General features: G+C 40.4%; 1 protein-coding gene across 2 annotated transcripts in view; it reads right to left on the bottom strand.

Moving 5' to 3' along the window:
• UNC5C (unc-5 netrin receptor C) overlaps window positions 1-23290 on the bottom strand; it is a 243332-nt gene that overhangs the window by 16259 nt on the left and 203783 nt on the right. The window contains exons 8-11 of one of the 2 annotated variants that reach the window (XM_058803456.1): window positions 13381-13437; window positions 11745-11936; window positions 10184-10528; window positions 7118-7205 (exon numbers count right to left, since the gene is read on the bottom strand). In XM_058803456.1, the coding sequence (XP_058659439.1) occupies window positions 7118-7205; window positions 10184-10528; window positions 11745-11936; window positions 13381-13437 (682 nt within the window). The remainder of the gene's footprint in view (window positions 1-7117; window positions 7206-10183; window positions 10529-11744; window positions 11937-13380; window positions 13438-23290) is intronic. The other variant, XM_058803458.1, reaches the window with a different exon arrangement.

Genomic DNA, 23290 nt, shown 5'->3' with positions numbered 1-23290 from the left:
ATGTATTGTGCCAGCTATTTTAGCCTAGCAAACAATACACAAAATAAATGAAACACAAGAGGAGTACCTAGTCCAGCTCCTCTTGCATTCTGCAGGGAATCATTGGATTCAGATTAAGAAGATGAGGTATCACTTTTTTGCAAGGCCAGACTGAATAAATCATTGGACAATTTTTCACTAAAACATGCCTTCTTTTTCTGACACATTTACATTGTTATTTTGTTCATAAGAAGCAACAAGAAGCTTAAAAAACAGAGTGTGTCAGTGGTTTTTAATAGTCATCAGCCTTGGGAATTGGTGGATATTTGAACACTCTCCTATGGTCTAATTCCAGAAATTTCAAGAAATGTAGTATCTTATGAGAAAGTTCTCTCAAAATTATAATATTTGTATGAAAAGCAGATATGACCAGCTATAGACTTAATCATCTTGTTAACCTAACTTCATCTAAAAGTACTTCATGAAAAAGAAAAGAAAATACAAGCTATCATATTTTTTTATTGAATTACAAAACAAGCAATCAAAATGCAGGAGTGAATATATCATGATTGCCTTTAAAAAAAATTAATACAATGCCTTTTAGGTGAAAAATGTGTTAAAATTGACAAGCACTGATGCCTACAGTCAAAAAACCCCAAACGGTCATTAAAATAATATGGTACTCATAAATCATACAGTCTGAAGTTGTCTCCAAGTAAAGTTAAGTTTAGTCACTGCTTCGTGCCAAAATTTTTTACTGTCAGATTTTAGGACTCTGGTGGAAGGCATGATTCTGTGCTGCAACATTTTATAGTTGATTAGAACAACTACAAAATGATTATGCAGAACACCAAGACAGGATGTGTTGCAGACTGTAGAGTGAGGAACTGAGCTAGGAGGTGGATGCAAGCATACAAAGGACATGTTAAAAATATCAAGGCTTAATATTTTTTCCCCATGTTCATAAAGAACATTTTGTCACCAGACTTAGAAGATTCATTGTCAATTGGATGAGATATTCATGGTCCTGACCTAGATATTTATGATAGAGAACAGTCTGATTAGTGAAAAGCATAAAAATGGGCCAGTTGCGGGGGTGCTTGACTTTACAGTCCAAAATTCCCAACCAGGCACACATCAGAGCCTGGCACCACAAAATTACTGAACACCTGCTGGTCCTAGTGACTCTCCAACATCCACCTCACACAGATAAACCTTTAAAAACTGAGATACAATGAGCTGCACAGAAGTTCTCCAGTGGTGAAGTGGGTCACTGTCACTGCTGAGGTGAAATCCCAGCTCTGTTAAAGACCATGCTAAACCTCTCTCTGACTACTGTGGGGCCAGGATTTCTACTCACAATGTGGAAAACACAATTATTTCATTTACTGGTAACAATAAGGAATCACTGCAAGTAACAGTGAAATCCAGAAGACAATGGCAAAATTCTAGAGAGGGTAAAAATATGAGTAGGAAATAAAATCTTATTAATTGTTCAGTAGCTCAGGCAGGAGCAGAACAATTTCCAAAGAGTTACTTAGTAACAAATAAAGCAATAAAAATGAACATTTCAGGTGAGCTTGCTGCAACACAGCAGGCATCAACATGTAACATGACACAGTGACAAGAAGCAAATCTGATTTCTGGCATTGTATGGGACAAAGAGCCCATCAGAGCACATCATGGTGACATTCCCTTTCCTCTCCAGCTCTGCCATGACTGCAGGTAGTAGCAGTGTGTTTAGGGACCATCATGAGATCTCAGAAATAAACCAGAAACCCAGAGGAATGAGGCTAAACAATGCAATGGTACAGACAGAAGAGAGGTGCCCTATGACAAGTGACAGGGAAAAGGAACAAAAATCTTCCAACAAATCTTTTCTTGCTTCTCACTGATTTCAATTTCCATTTTAAAACAAAAGGATTATGCTTTACTACAGCTAATGAGAACAGAAACAGATGCAGTAGACAAGATACATTATACAAGGGATATTAATCGTTCTTCTTCAAAGCATAAACCAACAGTAATTCATGGAATTAGTAAACAACAAATTTCCCTGAAGACAAGTTATTGTGTAGTCACTCATTACAGGCAATTTTATTCCTTCTCTTGAAACAGGTGATGCAGCACCAGCAAAGCCAGGATGCCAGCCTAGAGGAGCACGTGTTGTGACCAGCAATGAGATTTATGTGTTATAGATTGTGAGTGATCCAGCACAAACAGAGACACAGGAGAGCATATGGAGCAAGGGAGGTAAATCTATGAGCAGAAATGATCAAAACTGTGGGTGATCTTTTAGGCTGCTATCAAAAAAAACCACAAAACAACAAAAAACCAAACCCAACCCCCTACAAAACCCCCATCAACATGGGCTTCACTTTAGGCTTGCAGCAGTCTCCATAAGGGATAACTTATTAGAAGAGACTGGCCACTCAGCTGTATAACTCCAAAAACAAGGACATGTTTTTGTTTTACAAAAATCTGACACTAAATTTCAACCCACTGCTTAGCATTTCTATTAAAAGGCACTAACAGTAACTGAAAGGCCTTCAGATATTTTTAGATGTTTTCCCATCCCTCAGAGATTATCAAAAACAGTCAACTTATATTTAAAAGCAAACAAACTTTTATCCACCATATCTGGTCCCTTCACAATCAAATTTGTGTTTTTAATGAGATTACTCATTCAAAACTGTCTCCCTGTAATAAGCCAGACCATATTCATTAAGGTAGCTGTTAGACAGCAGATGTGAGCACAACTAGATAAATCTCTGCTCCTCAGTGGGACTACACTGTGCTCCCTGCCACTGTGCTCCAGGCAATCACAGCAGCTCAGGAAGCACAGGATGGAGCAGGGAGAGAGGAATGGCTACTGCATAGCAACAGGTTGCAACCCCTCTACACAGCTTAGCCAAAAGTTAGAGGGAAGATATTTTATTTCTCCTTTCATTGCTGGGGCTTTATTTTTTAATATGTGTTCTTTCTTAAGTTTCAAACTTAATATTTTTGACAGACTCTGGTTCTTCTGACAGTCTATCATGCTCTGGTCTTTTTCATGTTGAATTTTTCAATTATAGTGACTGACACTTCAAGATATTGTCTTCTGGAGTTGCAAAGTAATTTTGTTTATGCAACTGAGATAAGGAAGGTGGAAAAACAAAATGTGGAAGACTTAAATTTCTTTTATTTCACATCACTAAGCTTAAGATTTACTGGTGAAAAAGCAACATTACTCCTTGGATCACAATCATTGATCAGATGCTTGACTTTATATTGAACTCTGTGCATACATTATGAAGGCACTGATACAAATCCTGGCAAAGCTCACCTGACCCTTTTCTCTTTCAAGGTAGCTAATTTGAAATTTGCACATTTATGTGTGTCTTCCATCAAGACCTTTAGGAGTGTTGCTTCCTCTGTTCTTCAGGGCTGTCAAATTCTGTGGGCACAGTGAACTCCACTCTCATTTCGAACACCTCCTGTGTGATGGATTAGGCAGGAGTGTCCTTCACAGAGCTGTAGCTGTTTTGTGCAGTTCCTGCCTCTGATTAGAGCATGCAAGAGTAGCTCCACCTAAAGCTGTGCGAGCTCAGCAGGGGCTCACACAGGAACACAGGAACTGCCACACAAGATAAAACCAGTGGTCCATCAAGGCCCAGACCCCATCTAGCACTGACCACTACCAGATGTTTCTGAAGGAAACACAGCTCTGCTAATTTAGCTCACAGCGAGATTTGGTTTTTAACCCAAGGCAGGCAAGCAAATCCTGGAGGCTGGAGGTTTATACTTATGCTATTTAATCCTTAGGATTAAATTACAGATTAATTAAATAAATTACTTAATCTGTAAGACCCAGGCTCTCACAGACACTCATGGGAAGAGGCCCTTGCCAGGTACTGGTCAACATAGTGTGCTGATTTTACAGATGAAACCTGTACTACTCAAGATGGGACTCTTTGCAAATCTCAAAGTTGGTAATACTTCCCCAGACTAAGGGAGAGAGCATCTGCTCACCACTGAAAAAGACACAGCTTTGAGACAGAAACCTGTTTGATAGCTGCAAAATATTCCCATTGGGTTGTCATTTTTTCAGCTAAATGTATATACACAACAAATACATATATATGTATACATGTACTTGCATTTGCACATATATGTGTACAAACATACACCCATATATAATTTCCCCACTGCAGCTGCTTCATAAAGGTCGTGGACCTTTTTATGAGATCAGCCAGGGATGAGAGCCTGAGGTCTGCCTGCCATCCATCCTGCTCCAAATGACAGAAAAATGAGCATGAGCTTGCAGGACAGGAGCAGGGATAACACTCTTCTGGAGCATCAGTCCAGTAGAAGAGAAACCCCACTGTCCCACGAATATGCTGACACACTTGGAGGAAACAACTGCCTCCAATGGTGTTTACTGCAGCTATCAGAACCCCAATTCACTGCCAAAGGATAATGCTTTTAGGGTGAGCTCTCTGCTCTCACATGCTTTGATGGATATGAAATGGAATAAACAGACTGTCCCACAAAGCTCTCCTAACCAATCTGCAAGGCAGAACAAAGAGTGATATTACTGGATTGTGAAGTCTCTCAAATATCTGTTCTACAGCTTTCAGAGACTAACTGGGGAAACAACTTATAAAATCAAAGGAAGGAAAATAAAAAGGGAATTTGCAGGTGTCTGAGAGATATATTTTTTGTTTCTGACTATTCAGAAATAGTTTCACAGTTCTACAAAGTGTGAGCTAGATCTTAAGTTGTTAGAGATATGTGAGCTGGGGTGGGGACCCTCTGTTGCTGGTCTGGTTCTGCTAGGGTAGCACTGTGGAGACCACATTCTCACCTCAGTGCTAGTTGCAATATCAAGGACAAGGCTCTGCCTTCATTTCTGATAACAGCATGCATTTTATAATTTACTGTGTGTCCCCTTCCAAATGACATCAACACATAACAGGACTTTTCAACCCATACACATTTGCACAGCGCTCATGGAAAGAAATATAGGGTCTCACAGGGTTTGTTGAACACACTGCAGTTACTGCCTGGCCACAAAAGCAAATGTCTGCAGTTTGTCCTTACTGGGGACTGTCACTCTCTGCTAGAGTGCTGCAAGAGTGCAGCAGCTGATTTAAAAAATAATTGTGCTATACAGCAACTTGTGGTACCCATATGGCTCCAATTATATGAAGCTGCATCTGTGGCCCATGCAGCCAGAAAAAGGAGCTTTGACAGAGCTGCAGCTCTGGTACTGAAGTGAAGTGCCTGGTAACCAGTCCTGCAGCAGGAGAGCATTACAGCTGGGTGCCACCCACCCCCTTCTGCTCCTGGCACCTGGGGAAAGGGGGCAGAATATTCAGTTCTGAGTGATCTAGACAGCAGCTAATGAGCTCCATCTTAAATGCCCCAGAAAAAGCTGCTTTCCAAGAGCATGAGGAGCCTTGTGTGTTTTCTGAAAAACTGCCACAAATCAAATAAACAGTTGGACTCTGTGCACCCAGAAAGTGACTGCCACCACAGTAAAGTGAGCCCTGATGCCCCAAGGCAGACTGCTCTGCTCTCCTCTCCCAGGGAAAGAAATAAATTCTAAAATCTTCATTGCAAATGAGGATTCACACCATTCTGTTTACTTCTGCAGGTGTCCTTTGGCATACTTGCTCAGGTTGGCAAGCAGCACAGCTCCAGCCATGCTATTCCCAATACAGGTTAACCTATCCTTCTATCCTCTGTGTGACTTGCTGAGTTACAGCTTTCACAAAGCATGCAGAGGCAGCTTTATGATCCTTGAAGAAAATAAATTAGACAAGTATGTGACATTAGTTGTCCACAGCTGCATGAATAAAGTAACAGGAATTCCCTCCATAACTGACTGGAAAGAAAATAATTGCACATACAGCACCTTCTAAAAAATAAATAATATTTTTAAGAATTAGATATTTTGGAAAGGGAGATTTAGCAGCAAGCTGAATAACAGGGGATGCCATCTGATTTTTTTTTTCTTCCTCAGAAAAGAGTCCTTGTTCAATACTGTTTGTAAACCTCTTTCACAGCCAAAACTAGTAGGAATATAATCAATACGAGCTATGAACACAGACATTTTTTCTGTAGCTGCAATTAGCTATTTTCAAAGAGCGGCTGATGAATAATGTATGCAAAAGGGTGGGTGGAAGGATTACTTAATTTTTCTTTAAGCAGATTATTTTAGCTTGGGTGAAAGACTACCAAGCTAAAGAATAGTGTTCAATATGACACAGTGTATAAACAGCTGTGGCTTAGCACATAATAAAAGCTATTAAGAGGCTGAGCCAAAAAACATATCCAGCTATGAGGAGGAGAAAGAGGCAAAGTACTGTGTAAGGACTGCCTCAGCTTCACATTTGCCATTCTGCCTCTGTGCACGAGTCCATTCTGCAGCCCAAGATCTCACCTTTCTCTACATGAGGGTTTTCTGACTGGCTCCAAATGGTACCTTGGCCTTTTTTTAAACAATTTTTTTTTTTAATTTCAATGCTGCCAGATCACATGGCGGTAGACATTAAGATCTGGAATATGAATTTGCCACACATTCAGGTAACAGGAGACAACTGTGGTCATCCCGGCATCAACTCTGGGTGCCCTTGGCATGTGGTGTCTGGGACTAAGCAGCAAGGAGGTGGAGGACACCAAAATCTTTGGCTCCATCCTCTGCATGGACTAGCCAAGCCTATGAAGGATAAAATAAAAATTCACCTTCACTCTAACAGGAGAGGAGATTTTTCATGTCAGGTGCTCAGGTACCTGTCCCTCCACTGAGCTGATTTATCACCTTTCCTCTCTGCTCCTTTCTCCTTTGCAGCACAGGTCTTTATCAAGAGGTTACTTCACACCTTCTCTGCTGCACAAACTCATGCTGGCATATTTTCCTTGCTCCTCTACAATTCAGCATCCCCCAAGCCTGAGGACTTGCTGCAAAGTGCAACATCTGATCAGGAAAGCAAATGTCTGAGCTGGTTTTGTGGCAAAGTTTATCCTTGGCTTTGCTTGTGTTTACCTCCAAGTCAGCAAATAGCTTCAATGCAGCAGGCTTTGCATAAGTATTATTACCACAGGTTTTCAGTTACTCTATTAATGCACAAGGAAATAAAGGCATTTTTACCTCATGTTCTCCTTCCTGTGAACTGTCAGATACATTTCATAGACTCTCCCTTGTGGAACGGCTCCTGCTGGGATCAGCAAACTTACTCCTGCAGAACAGAAGAGACATAAAATATAAGATGGAGAAAAAAGAGGTGAGTGGGTCTGTGGAGAGGAGTGACAGGAGAGGCAGAGGATGAAGCCTGCAATGCCAGATTTTCAGCCACCCTCACCATCAGACTGTAAATGGCCTCAGCAAAATGTGAGAAAAAGCATTAACTGTAACCCTGGTGTCTTCAGTGTCCAGCTGCCTGTTCTGTTTCCTCTGCACTGAAGAACAGAAATGGAGAAGAGGATTTTCTTCCCTTTAGTTTTATTTAAAGACCAGACAGATGGTTACACTGCTGCTTACCTTGTAAAATGATGGAAAAACAAACAACTCTGACTAAAATTCCCAACAGCTGTAATGGGACATCTCTCCCTAGGCAATTCTCACTTAATTAAGATCAGGAAAGAAAAGCTGTGGAGCACTGTCCCAGGAAGCAACAAGAACTAGTTGTTTCCTGAAAGATGGCTTCTGTGTCTGCCATCCTGTCTTTTAATGCACTCAGTTCCTAGGGAGGAACTGAATCTGCCAGGGAGACAAAAGTGGGCTTCTTGGCTTTTGAAAGTGCCTAGTCCTGTAGAGTGGCTCAAAACTAGGATATGCAACCTTGAAAAAAACGTGGACAAATATGCCCAGTGTAATTTTCACTAATGATTTGCTGCACACTTGATTAAAAAACACGGTTCTTACATTCCTGCCATTTAAGAGGTATCTTGAACACAACAAACATGGCCCATGAACTGGCTATTTCACTCTGCTGGACACATCTCAGCCAGCTCTATTTGTAGATGAGCATTAGCTGGAAATCAGTGGCAAGGATTTGCATACAGTTGTTACCACATAGCTGAAAACAGACCTAGAGGAAGAATATTTTCATAGACGTGTTTACACTAGAGACACTTTATAGACACCTTGCATTGCTCTGCCTCTTTCCTTTAGCATTCACAGTTTGGTTACACTGGGCACCTCCCATGTATTGGTGGGCAGGACCTCAGTCTCACACTTAGCTTTGAGGAGAGGGAATGCTAGGAAAGCATTTTCCACAGATGCCTTCTGGCACTTGTGCTTTACAGCCTGCTACAACCCAACCTGTGCATGCTTGCAGCTGTAACAGGGCAGGTGTACTGAAATTGAAAGGCTCTGATAATATCTTGAGGAGGGCATACATCTATCTAGAAGCAGCACAGAGGCATACAAGGTAGCAGCAGACAGATTATTTTATTTTACAGAATCATTACTTTAATAATTTTGAAGGGATTTCAGCATCAAATGCTTTTTCTTTACAAATTGATATTAATATATGTGAATTAACAGTGACTAAGGGACTTTGCTGATAATGTGCACCACTGTGGCATATGAAAAGTGACTATCAATATCTATCTTCAGCTGCTACTTAGAAAAATATGAAATCCACAATTGTATTGCACAAATTTTCAACATTGCTCATCAGTCAGCACCAGATTTATTGAAGTTGTTCAGCTTTCACTTGAATTTCACAGATATTTTTGCCTCCCATTAGACAGGAGCTCAGAGAGCAGGGCTATGGGTCCAAGCACTTTTGGCTGCTTCATGGGCAGTGTGGGACTGCATCCTGGAACCAAACCACCCAGCCACCATCCTGCGTCACCTAGGCATTTTGCTTCCTCCATAACACCAACAAAAGAGAAATGATCCAGCAGAGGCTCAGGGGACAAGGGTAGGCACCATCTCCTTGGTGAGGGCATTTGCTGTAAAATGGCCAAGCTGTGAGCTGCAGTCTTACATGTACTGTAGTCCCTCCTCAATCCAGTGAAACTGGGCAGGTGTGTTCCTGACCACTGTATACCCTGCACATTCCTCAAATCAAATGCTTTATGTATTTGATTCATTCTCACTTTAGATATTAATGCTGCTCTGCAGTATCATGCTAAACCCATGGGAACATCTAGGTGCTGAACTTCCTTAGAAAGAACATCAACACTTCATGTAGGAACCAAGTAGCAGCAGCATGGCCCTGCTAAAAAATCTGTCTGAAAGACCTGAGCTCTCCCAAGGCTGTCCAAGAGCTCCTTGGATGCTCTTAAATTGCCTGCTGGTGTCAGGGTGGACTGAAGGGACCTGGAATCTGACTTGGTGCTGTATAAGAAAGATTGAGCAGCATGTTGCATTACATCAATAGCCCTTCAATGCTCAGTCCTCTCTTTCCTAGTTGTAAAACAAGTCAACAATAAATGCAGGTAAAAAGCCTCCCAAAAATGGTGTTCTGTTGTCCTACTTCAATTGCACATAGACTGCCATGAATTAAAAGTGGAGCAACCAATTTGTTCTTAAATTAATTTGTTCTCTTTTAGTACAATGACAAAATAGAGGCTTACTGTATTGAAGTCCCTTTTCTAGAACTGCATGAAAGGAAAAGGCGATGCTGAATTGCACTTGACACAGGGGAGCTCTGACAGCTCAAGCCTTGCATGTCTCAGAAAGTGGCTAAGAGCCATGCAATATTCTGTTTAGAATCAGACAATCATTTAGGTTGGAAGAGAGCTCTAAGATCATTGAATCCAGTCATTAACACACCACAGTGTTTACCACTAGATCACATTCCTATGTATTACTTGGGAGAAAAGACCAGACCCCGCTTTGCTGCAGCCTCCTTTCAGGCAGTTGTAGAAAGGGGGACCTTATCCCTTTCTCAGTCTCCTTTTTTCCAGGTTACATAACCCCAGCTCCCTCAGCTGCTACTCTTAAGACCAGTGCTCTTGTAGTGAGGGGCCCAAGTCTTCGTCCAGCCTGTAGTGTTTAAAAGGTGGCCAGGACACTGGGTAGAAAATATTCAAGCTACTTTTGTAGATCTAAATGGAGGGGGGAAAAAACCCATTTATTTATTTTGATCAAAGAAAAGGCAGAGCCCCATGCATAGACTTTCTCTCCCTGTATAAAGACAAGCTAACACCACTTGATCCCACAAAACAGTTGAACCTTTAGGGCAGCATGGCTAGCACTTACCTGAATTGGGAATTACTAGGTGGCCTCCTAAGGAGTTGAAGGTCCCAAAGGCAGTGCATGACGGGTCAGTTTGCCGAGCAAGGCTCTGGTTCTTCATGTTCAGGGTCTCATTCTCCAGTAGAGACTGCGTGATCTGTGGGGACAGCTTGGAGGAGAAGTCAGAGAGGTCATCCTGGGGAGTGACTGCACCAGAGGTGTTATAGACCTTGATCTTCAAGTTGGGGAGCGGGTCCAGGATTGGAGAGTTGGTCATTGGGATTTTATCAGAGACATCATGCAAGGCGTACACGGGACCTCTGTACATGGCTGCAGCAGAAGTGAGGTCTGGTGGCACTGCCAGGAGGTCTGCAGTGGAGATGAAAAAGAGGAACCATGTTATTTCTCTTTCTGATGACTTTATTCCAAGCAACAATTTGGGTTTGCATTTGCATTTTATCTTTCATTCCAAACGTTCATATACACAAAGTCCCTGAACCTTCATCTCCATTTCCATGAACTCTCCAGCAAACTCCCAGGGCTCCTATTGCCCCAGCTGCTTTGGAATCTGATTGCTGTACAAAATTACAGCATGCTTCTGCTCTGAAGAGTTTTCACTGGGAGTATCTTTCCAGGCTGCACTCAAATTCCAAATATGACATGCTTAGCTTCAGGGCAAGATGTTTTCATCACTCAGTAGAGCAAGTTTTAACTAAAAACCCCCTCCCTAAATGCTATGTGACAATCATTAGCCAATTTTTCTAACTGGCCTAATGACAGCATTCCTGAAATAAAAGACAACAAGCCTATGAAGTCATCATTCCATGACTCCCTGCAGTGAGGGGTTAGTACCTGCATCACATTTTTCTAAGATTTGCTTTAAAAGTTTCGTCAGAAAAGAAAAGACTTCTGCTAATCTTACACATAACAACTCTCTTGTCGTCTTAACTTTTACAGTGTAGATATTCTTCTGGTGTAGGTATAGGGGGAAAAAAGAGGAATTCTGCAGCCTAAGTAAGTGTCTTGATAAAGGCAGCATTACCTTCAGAGGATTTTTCCTGGCCAATGAAGTGAGGAAAAAAAATCAAGCTGTTATGCACCAGTGATAAAAATATTCATTATTAAATTATGTTCCACCACAACTTCTATATTTTCTATTAAATGCACAGTACTGTTTATACCAGTGGAGACAGGCATAGGAAGAAAAGCTATCAGTGAAATAAAGGGGAGGGAGATGTGATAGAATTACTGTAGTATCACTCCTGTGATGCATCCTGTCTCCATTGTTTCTGTCAGGGCTTTGCCTTTGATTTCAGCTTGAGCTGGACCTGTATTTCCATAAAAGTATCTGAATTTCAGTCTCACATTCATGCTTTCTCTTCAGAAGCTAAATTCACCTGCTTTATACTCTTGAGCACTGTTGACAAACGTCACCACAGGTTTTGTCAGAAACAAATGAACATGATCTTCCTTCTCTTTATCAAGCATCAACAGGCATCCAGTGATATCATTCAAGCAGCCCAAGAGACCATAACCTGACAGCATCTCCCTGAATTGGTCAAAATGGAGTGAAATGCCAACTAACCTTGCCTTGCAGCCTTGATGTTGACAGGCTGAAATCCCCCATTTAGTGCCGAGGAGTCGATGATATCCGACTCGAAGTCCCGGTGGTTCTTGCGGTACACAAACAGGGCCACGACCACGGAAATGGCCAGGCACACGATCACGGCGATGACAATCCCCACGTAGAGAGCAACATCATCTGAGTCAGGAGCAGCTGCAGGGAGAGAGGCCAGGAACCTTCAAGAAATGTCCTCCTTACAGGGACTTTCAAGAAAACATGTTCTTATTATTCTTGTTTCCTGCAGATATTTATTGCCTTTTTTATAGACTAATTTAAAATCTGTTTCCAACACCATATAGCAGGTCTATGCCCTTTTGATGGAAAACAATCCTTGATTTCTCTCTAACTTGTGTTCTAACTCTTTACCTATTCACTTGTTCATCTATTGAATACTCAGGCTGTGAACTACTAAGCAAAACATGTTATAGTCTTATGAACCAAATTCACCCTAGGAAATTAGATTATGTCTTAGTGACATAATGTCATAATATTGGTATTTAGAAGTTTATCTGATACCAAAAAACCCATGGGTTTTTAAACTTCAGAAGCCTTATTTTTACCTTAGAAGAAGTAAAATAACCCAAAATTTCGATTTTCTATGGAATATCTGGAGTATCAGGACATATTTCTGGTTAGTTTGGGGTTTTTTTGACATGTAAGCTGTCATTCCTCCCTTCCATCCATTTGCCTTCAAAAATACAAGCTAGTAAATTAGTAAAGCAGAGAATCAAGCACTGAATTCTCACAGTGGCATTAACACATATATATTAAGATAAAAGCTGAAGTAAGCACAAGAAATAATGTGGTAATTTACCAAAAGGAACCAAAATTTATTAGAGCTGTCTTGTGAGGAAATGGCTACGATATTTTTACTAGCTGCTTGTACCCTATCTTCAGCACCAATTCCAAGCTAATCTCTAGCATCATTATCCACCAGACATTTTTTTCCAAAAGGTCTGAGTATGTGTTCAAAAATTGATGTATTTCTATACAGTGAAGAATCCCATTTTTAGAAATGGCCTAATGAAAAAAGGAAGTGCAAAAACAAATCAGACTCCTTTAGTACCCCATTTTTGTTGGTTTGAAACATGTGAAATCACTTTTATTTTATCTCTTTTAGCCATTTAAGCTAAGCTGCCCTCCAGCTGCAGAGGTGAGAGCTGGCAGATGCAGAAAAGGACTGATCAATCTCTGACAGCTCTAGGCTACCAGACCTTCAATTTACCAAACTTGAAACATCCCATTTTTAAACCAGCAGTTCAGGAAGCAGAACTCCTGAGTTCCGGCTCAAAGACAAGTTACCCTTCCACCACACTCCGTCCAGTTGCTAAGGGAATTTTAATGAGAAGATGGCTCATTCTCTCCACCTTTTGTCTCTGAGGCAGCATCTTCTCCCACTTACCTTGTGCACAAAGGCCCTTACAATCCTGTGTCTGCTGCAAAGCACTGTGACTGCTGTCAAGCAAGCAGAATGTCACCCTGCTGAATAGGCCCCTTTTTTTGCCTAGTCACACTGAGCTTGCCTAACAGAAAAGGCTAACCCAAGGAACAGCATCAAATTAGCATCCAGGAACATAAAATCAAACATTAAACTTACAAGAAAATCCATATTCATTCTGGGTTCTCTGTTCAGTTGAAATAGGATAAATGAAACCTTAAAAAGAAAGAAATTAAACAAAAAATGGGAACAAAATCAAATGAGGAGAACAAAAAAATGAAGCATGAAAAATAGTTTAATCAAAAAAAAAAAAAAAAAAGAAAAGAAGGAAAAGAAACTGATGGCATTTTAAAATTCTGATACAGCACAGAATTATGATTTTGCATCCCCTGTCTCCTCCAGAGCCTTACTAAGAATTAATAAGCAGGCAGATTGAATTTCTAAGCCAAAATCGGTCTCGAGTCACTAACTTTGGAGTGCTTAAAGTCGTTCTTTTATTGAGCATAAACTGTAATGGATCTAATTTATTTCAGACATCTAGGGTCATTAGCATATGGAAAGTCTTTTTATCCTTATCCTTGCCATATGCTTTAATTCCCAGGACATGTTCGGTGAGGCTCTAAACAGTTTTTATATTTAATTATAATAGCTTGCTGTTGATCTAATAGAGCTAAAGGAGACCTTTTGTCACTGGTCAGAGGTTAAATACTGATTAGTGGAGCAGTCTATGCACAAAGACCTCTCTCTGTATTTCCCTGGAATTATTTTATCCTGTCCTTAATACATGTTCAATAGGAATTCCTTAGGGAGTAAAGAATTTGTCAGCAAACAGTAAACTGAGTGGTTTCTCTTTGAAATCATTACAAAATCAATAAGGCCCCTGGGGTCAGAACATTATTTATTTGAAATCTTTGCAAGCACCATATATCGACAAAATCATAACACAATTTACAGCTTTATTTCAGGATGGATAAAGAAGAGATATCACTTCCTTTGTCTTTTCCTTCTGCACTCCCCTCAGCACAGCACAATGGAGCCACTTAGTTCAGACATGTGAACCCACTAAGCATCATGTCCCATGTGGCAAATGAGTGAAGTGCTCCAAGTCCCATCCTGCTGGAAAGGCAAATACAAATCCCAACTAAGCAGGGGAGTCACTGTCTGGGATGGGATTAGAGTCAGTCCCCATCCATCACCCTCCTTTAAGTTCTCCTGGAGGGAATTTCACCCCCTCCCCTTTGATCACACTGCAAGGAGCTCACACAGCTGGGGACTCCCTGCAGGTGAGACAAAACTGGAAAATGCACTCCTGGTGTGTGCCTAATGCACAGGACCACGTTACAAGCAGAGTAATAATCCCATCTCCCAGAGCTTGGGTGCTCTGTTGTGAGCATCTGTTGTGCTCTACACATATCTTGCTGCCTTGCTGTATTTTTTGTTAGTGAAGACACAGTCTATCCCAATCACAGCCATAGACATACCTCCTTCCAAAATTTCCAGGGAAAATGGAGCTACTGCATAAATTCTACCTTACCTGAAATACCAGAGCCAAACCAGCTGATTTTTGATGATGATGTTTTCTTCTGGGACATCATAGCACAAACTATACTGCCTGTAATCTCTGTTTAAAGCTTTACTTCAGAGCAAGGATTCCAGCCATACCAGTGTTTTTAGAAATATTATGTTCTTACATTCATTTCCCTGGCTTTGGGGCAAGTTCACCTATGTGTACGCTCAACATGCATATTCAATCTTTTTTAATAACTGCCTTATCTTTCTACTGGTGTACTTGAGGTATTGGCCATCAAAAGTCTGGTGAGTAACTTCTGAGGGCTTGAGTGAGTGCTCACCAAGCCTGGGCATGAATTTACAGTACCCCTGTTACTCCAAATTACTCCCCAGATGAGTGCTGAGGCTCATAATTTGTTAAAGGTAAATTTCAGCTATAGCCTTATGCCCAATATTTCCATTGCCAAGACATCTCTGGAGAGACCAAGAGGCAGGAAGAAGGAACTTAAAGGCCCAGAGATGAAGTCTCCACTTCATCTCTGGATGAAGAGATGCCGGATGCATTTCTGAATGATTTTTTTCTTTGTGTTCAAATCCATTGGGAGAGCTGAGGATGTCTCCTTGCACTTCATGTGCCCTAGCAGGTTCCCAGGGGAGATGGAATGGAGCAGCCCACATCCCCTGGCTCTGCCTCACCCATGAAGCTTGAGCTCACCTGTGCAGAGCTGAAGAGCTATTCCTCTCTCCTCACATTACATCTGAGTTGGTCAGTTTTGTGTCCAAGGCTGTGCATCATTCCTGCCACATCTGAAGGGATCCAGCATCTGCTACTCAGCAGGCACAAAGGATGCACTACCGGGATTGGCTGTGCTGTTACTGAAAGCATTCTGTCTTCACAGGAAAATGGAAATCCAGATTCAAGCTTTTACAGCAAAGTAAACAAGCCCAACCTTAAAATATTCTAAAAGAAATTTGCCTCATTGCAACCTCTCCACACACCCTGCAAGTCACAAATTCATATTTGTGGCTTACAAGGTTCCACAGATTCCCTTACTGCTAACAACAGACAGCACCCCTGCAGCTACATAACAGTGATGCCAATTTCCTCCACAGAAATATTTTGTGCACAGATTTAAAGACACATCTATTGAAACAGGAGGAAGAGGCAAGGATAATACAGGATGCTTCTGCCATTTGGGCAGGATGTTTTACAACAAAATTAGCTTTAAGCACACCTCCAAAAAAAAAAAAAACCTCCAAAAGGCAGTAGGCATTGAAAGGGCAAGGAGAAGTCCTGCATCCCTGCACTGATGGGCAGGAGGCAGGCTCAGTGCCACAATCCCAGCACAAGAGAATGGGGTTTTCCATATGAAGCTGGTTGTCACACTGACTATGCCTTCAAACAATGAAAAAAGGACATTTTCATCAGATAATGACACAAGCCCACTGGGATTAGTATCTGAAATAATGAAGAATGTCTTCCCTCCTCTCTTCAAAGTAATTGCAGTGAAGAGAGATCTTTTTCATGGTTTTTTTTCCTTCCTCCTTGTATTAACAGCACTGCTTGGCAAATACCTAAGGGACTTCTACCAGGGTGATGAACATTTTTAATGAGTGTGAATTTAGAAAGGTGCTGGAGGGTTTGACTCTAGGAAGGCTGCTGACTCATACTTAGAACAGCTGGTTTCACATTGAGCTATTTGAGAAAAGTAATTTAAGCTTCTTCCTACAGCTTGTTGGGAAATACGTATTTTCAAGAGCGCTTCTGCTATTTTGTTGTGTAACTTACTGTTGAATGAGTAAAATAGCAATAATCATACTTTATGCTTGCATAGTGCCTGCTGTTTGAGGCTCTCAAAGGCTTACCAAAATGGGTATTTGTTTCCCTCACTCTACAAGCACCTCGCCCTGTGTGAAACCTGAAAAATCAGTGGTAGGCTCAGGTTAACACACGGAAATTGAACCTCAGTAATTGCATGGTAAAGGCATTCAGTAAAAAGCTTTTGGTTAAGTTAATGTTTCTCCTTGTATTCTACTTTATAGTCCAATTTATGTTTGTAAATATATACTTTTTGTGCCTAAAGGAAGTGTTTCTATCAAGTGTCAAAGTTGGGGTTTTTTAATGAAATTAATTACATTGGCACAAATCCTTTGTACAAATGCTGATGTACCATTAAAAAGGTGCTTTAAGTAGACATGCTAGAAAGTATGAGAAAAGCAATTTAATCACCTTTATAATGATTCAACACACTGGGAAAAGCAAAGAAGGGCATGTGTCAGATTGTACTTGAAAAATTAACCAAGACAATGTTGACATATAGAAAAGACTACAGCAGGCTTTTTATCAATTTGCTCTAACTCAATTAAAGCATCAGTCACACTTGGCACTGATTTGGGAAATTGTAACCATTTAACTGAATAGATTGTCAAGCTCATTTAATTAGTTTGGTGCAGTTTGTGAAGGCAGATGATCCCCAAACATTGGAAGTCTAGCCTGAGCATTCTGATCCTGCATGTCTTGTTCTGACCTTCTGGGAGCACATTTGTGCCTGAGGCCCCTGGAGGCAAGAGAGGCTGCTTTGTGTCACTGAACAGCCCTCAGCATATCTGCATGTGACTGTCACCAAAGAGTCACCAGAATGACTGTTCTAACCTCTTCTTCTTCCACTGGGAAAGAATCTACTCCTCAGCATATTCATCGGCATTTATACACACATGGTGCTCAGCCTGGGAGCTCAGGATCATGACCATGGGCATTCTGAAATCCTGTGTTTGATTTTGCCTAGAAAGCCATGGGAATATACTGCCTTGGCCTGTGAACTGGAATATTTTAAAGAGAATTTTTGTCCCTGTGGTATAAAACTCTAAGTCACGGCTTCATGCAGAGAAAACTTTGGCTTCCCTTTTTGGTCCATAATTGGTTTTGCTAGCTTTCTAGTCATGCTGAATTTGTATTAATGAATATCAATTTTAGAGTGAACTGATCAGATTATGAAAATAGTTTACTCTGCTGCTTGCAGAAATTAAAATATTTAAGTAAGAGAGAAAGAAAAGGACACAGTTTTCTGTTTGTATTTTTCCTGCCTATTTTCCCTCTTTTTGGCAACTATATAGGTAAAACAAGTGAAGCAGCTCAAGATTATATTTCTGGCCACTAATTTACTAGGGCAGTTTGGGTCATATGTAAGAAAATATTTACAATTACTCTACAAAGAAATAGTTTTATAGCATTAGCTGTTGAGGTCACAGTTAATGATACATAGTTTGAGATTTTATCGAAATCAGTGAGAACTGGAGACCTGCACTTTCCTTTAATAAGGTGAAGATTGCATAAAGCACACCATAACTGCTAGTTTCTTCAATGCATCATACTTTAATCTGGTACCACTTGCTTCTCGTCTACAAACTCTCTTTACTCTCTCTGTAGCAGTTTCAAAAACAGCTGAGCTCAAGTAATTCCATGGTCCCTCTGAAAGCCGGACCACGTGAGGTGCTTCAAGAACATCATCCTTTTGCAAAGAACTCAACAGGTTGAGCATAACAAATTGTAGCAGCACTTTTCCCCCTTTTTGCTCCATCAATGCCCTCAAATCACCTCTGAGAAAACAAGATGCCATGCATTCAACTGCTGCCTTCCTTTCTCAGGAAACAGAAACAGAGATTGATTCTTACATGCAGATGCTTAACATTTGAAGGAAGTAGTTCTTGGATGATTTAAAGTTAGTGTGTGGTGTGTAAAACGTGACATGAAACAACTGAAACAACTCAGTAATTTTTTTTTTTTTTTTTTTGCTGTGATACATACACATCAGATGAATTCCAGTATCTGATAACTCAAAGCTAGCATGCTGGTAATTATTTTTCACACCAAAACCAAAAAATTTGCACCAAATTGCTTCTGTTATTAATTCCCAAGATGAAGTCTTCTTTCAGCATTAAATCATATTACCTTCCTCATTGGGCCAGCTCCAGTAGCTCAGAATATAATTTTAAATCTTTGGATTTTGCTGGAATTTTCTATAATAAGTCTCAGTCTCATAAATTATACTGGAAAGTTTGAATAAAATTGGTTTAAGAACCCTAGTAACTTTTTCTCTTGTTGCTAATTTCTAGTTCAATGGATCTCAATGAGTAAAAAAATCCTCAACTCCCCCCAAGTATATATTGCTGTTTCCAAATTCCAAGTTCTAGAAATTCAGCCAGTCTCCCTTTCCCTGTAAAGTGCCATTCTCAATTCCATGTCAGCCTAATTTCAGGTTTCTTTGCACTCATGGGAAGAGACATTCATCAATTCTATATTCTGAATTCCATTATCCAGAGAGGGTTTTGAGACAAGGAAGAAAAAGTTATATGTCCCTGCAGTGTTTGCAGCACTGTGGCTGTGACCTTGCATTACCAGTCCTGTTTCCTTCTGCCTTACCTCATTCACTATCATTCCTACAGCTATCACCAGCTTGCTTGAGTTTCTTCAGTACTTTTAAAGGAAATTCTAGATGATCAGTATAGTGTGCAAAGGCTCAAAGCTTTCAGAGAAGACTTTCAAAATATTAATTAAGATACATTGCAATGCTTTTGGCCTCCATCTAAGTCCATCTAGGTTTCCATCTATGATGGCCAGTCACATATTCCCAGCTTACAAAAAAAAAATTTAGGAGATTTAATTTGACATTCAGGAGTTTTAAATTGCTTTGTGCAAGTTCCACTGACCAGAGACTGCATGTTTCCAGCATTTTTTTTTTCCACAAGGGGCAGAGTTAATGGTACAAGAGTAATCTTAGAGTAAACCCCATATTCTGACTGTTTAGTATCAAGGCTTCATGTTCACTTAACATGTTGCTAATGAGATTGGAAAAGTATTAACAATAAAATTTGAACTCTACTTGCTGCTAATTGTTTCTCTCCCTTGCTATTTCCCAGGAAATGTATCACAAGACCAAGAAGACGTGATATGTTATACCTTACTTGTGGTGGTTAAAAATTAGAAAAAAAATAAGAAAAAAATTAGAAAAAAATTTCTAATTGATTTGAAAGCAGGTATTCAGGGAAGAATTACAGGGCAGAGCAGCTTGATGAGGAAAATTAGAAAAAAACACAAAAAAACAAACCAACAGCAGAGTCCCTGGCACAGCAAAAATCTTTCAGACAGAAAGATTTCCCGTAGACAGAAAGATTTTCCCTCTTTACATTTTCTATTCTAAAGAAAGACCTTCATGTCTGTAGTAATGATGCTGAAGGTCAGATATGATATCAGGCATCCCAGAGATAATGCACAGCAATTTACTTCCCTTCTGAAGGACTAATTATTGGCATATTCAGGGTGGGCTAATAAACAGGGAGCTTGAGGTTTTGTGACTGATTATTTACTTGTGTATTATCTCAGATCTTTCCTGAATTCAATGGGGACACTCTCTTGTTCTCTCCTTGAACAGGAGTTCATGATATTCTATAATTAAGTCTGCAATTATGTTTTCATTTTAAATTAGATCCTGACATTTTTTTAACATTGATAGAAAGGTCTTGCCTGAATTTAAACATGCATGACATCTATATGGGAATAAGGGAAGATGGAAGAGAAGGATAATTTGTGGCTAAAATCTGATGTGGATTGGAATATCCAAGTTTGACATTACACGGTCTTCTGCAGTTGAGGACTTTGACCTTTTAGTTAAATCTTCTGTCAGTCTTTAGTAGGACCTCAGCACTGGGTTTGTTATGCATGTTTGACAGCAAAAGCAAACACATTCCTAGCACTGCAAGTCACTTGATGTGCCTTTGTAAATTCCACTCTTGCGATGACTGAATGCTAGAGAGACTTCCCGGGGTTCACTTTGCTGCAGTGGGACAAGAGTGCTGAAATGAGGACAAGGGACACCACTGGAGAGAGGATCCATGGCAAACAGCTAGATGAAGGAAGGGACAATTGGAAGAGGATCTAGGAGAGGGGATCAAAACTGTTAAGAATTCTGGAGCAAAAGGGTCATGGAAAGCATACTTTATCCACATGGAACAGGTATAAAAATTTTTGGCAGATTTGTATGCTCACACATAACGTAACTTGTACTCCCCAGCCTACAACCTCAGAAAGTCCAGAGACTCCAGAATCAGCTGATCAGCTCAATGTTTGTTTCCTAAATTCTAGAAACTTCCTTCCCTAGTATGAGTTTTCATCTAAGCATGCTGCCAATAATTTTGTTAGTCCAGATATAGAAATAGATAGCACTGAGTTTTACTTCTAATTGTTTCACTTACTCCTTGATGAGCCTTCAGGTGCTTATGTAACTTTGCCCTGCCTGACACCCCGACAGAAAAGCAAAAATCATTAAATATATCTGCCTTTGTATATGACAAGGCTAATATAAATGTACATTATTGTCTCTGTATGGGGTGGTTTTCTTCTACAATTAAATCGATGTATCAGTTAGACTTCATAAGATTTGAATTCTTCTTTCATCTATCTGAGTAACTTTTTGAGCTTTTAATGTGTAGAGGAATAGGGAAGAATAAAAGAAAACCTAAGAGGATAAAGAAAAATGAAAAGTAGAGATGGACAAGGTTGTCTTTTTTCTCCTCTCTGCATAGCTATATTATTTTTTTTAATTAGTGCAGATTTTTGAAAACAGCCTAGAGATCTTACAGCACTTGCTTTCTTTAAAAATAATGAGGAGGTGGCTCTTTCTGAACTGACTGGGGTTAAGACACAGGGATGTCCTGCCCTGGGTTCTGCCTGTGGCTCTGCATTTCTACTTTCTCCCAACACTTTTATCTGCTTCAAGCAGTTGGTTTTCTAGGCAAGAGCTCTCAATTGCACAGAGCCCATCAGAGCACGGATGCTTCTCAGCAAGGGATTTTTCATGTCACTACAATAAAATAGAGATGAGTCATAACTCTGAGATGTGTGCATGAACTCCCTTGGCTGCCACACCATTACATAGTAGCTGGGTAGAAAACGGAATAACACATCCCTTTACTCATATCAAAAAACAATATTATGGAAAACTTCCTCTAGGACAGATGAGACGCCTGCTTCAAATGAATGAACTCCCCCTGCTAGGCCAAAACAGACCAGGTGGCTGTGTCATTATGCTGACAGCCTGAATGCATTAGAAGTTCTCTCTTGACCCACATGCTCTTAATAAAAGGTTCTATTTCATTCCTCTGCACACACAGGCTTCTGTTGCAGTCTCCCTCGAGAGACTTCTGCTTACCTTCTGGAGCTTGGAAAACATACCCCTGCCCTTTGCACACTGATCTGCTCTGGTGGACCTGTAGTCCTCATCAAGCTGCTCGGCCCTGTAATTCTTCCCTGAATGCCTGCTTTAAAATCAAGCCAAAAGGGGAAATGAATTCTGATTCCATCAGAGTTTCTGACATGTTGCATTAACCAAGCAGGACATGTGCAGAATATGGATGCTTTGGAAAGAAAGAGATGCTGGTATCAGGATAACTTTGCTTTCCACTCGATCTGTATAAACAGAGACAAGACTGAAAAAGAGAAGCATTTTGCCATTTAATGTCCAAGCAGGATAAACTGCATCTTTTTCAATTGCTTAGGCGCTATCATTGCAAGAGGGAACCCTATGAACTTCACACTGCTTTTCAGAGGAGGATTTCAGAGCACTCAGCAAATACAGATTTGCTGCCACCACATCACATCAATTCACTCTTGACTAGAAAGCAGCCTTTTCTAAGAAGGAATGGCATTACTAGTCGTGTAATAACATCTTCACCATGGTATGGTGTCTTTTCCTCCAGTGGTGCATCTGCTATTTGCATTTCCAGGTAGTTAAGCTGCATGCAGGGAAACCATCAGAGTGACCTGAGACCTAGTCCAGAGTACTGTACCAACAAGTGAAGATATTTTGAATATTTTCTTCCATTTTTTTTAATTACAGTAGCACATAGTCTTTTCATGCTCAAGAAACAGAGGGAAATTCCGTACTGAATCTAATGACCCTTGGCAATGATTCCCAGATGGAAATTTCCTTTTGTTCCTATTCAATGATCGATTTTTGTTCCATATCGTGAGACTGTATAAAGTAAGCAATTCTATTTCACAGAGCAACAGTACTATTTGTGTAACTATATAACCCATAGTCCTCAAGCAACAACATGTACTTCTGTATTATCTTGCTTGTTGCTGTAAGAGAGTTAGCTTTGTGTTTTGAGAAAAGAATAAAAATTAAAGCACAACTTAGCCAGCCTTTTATGAAAAGCCACAGTGGTTGACTAAAGCCAAGAGTGAGCAGAAAAAGGGGCACTGGTTTTCTCCCTCTGAGCTAGTGCCAACCCTGCACATCCCAGGCATGATTTCAGAAAAGCCTAAACGACCAGCAGGCACCAACCTTATGCCTATGGACCTGCTGTACTTACTCATTCAGGACAGGGACAATGGAAATCTGAACACTGTAACTTCAGATCCTCAACAGAAAGGATGTATGTGACCTGCTGTGAGCACGACAGCTGCATGTCACAACTCAGGTAATAAGCCTTCAACATAACCATGAAGCACAGCTAACTCTCCTCAATGTTTGTGCCCCTCTTCTTGACTATCAGCAGAATT

This window comes from Ammospiza caudacuta, chromosome 4, assembly GCF_027887145.1.
Source record: "Ammospiza caudacuta isolate bAmmCau1 chromosome 4, bAmmCau1.pri, whole genome shotgun sequence".
Lineage (NCBI taxonomy): Eukaryota > Metazoa > Chordata > Aves > Passeriformes > Passerellidae > Ammospiza > Ammospiza caudacuta.
Note: the sequence above shows the minus strand (reverse complement) of the source record. Positions and strands in the feature narration are given on the sequence as shown.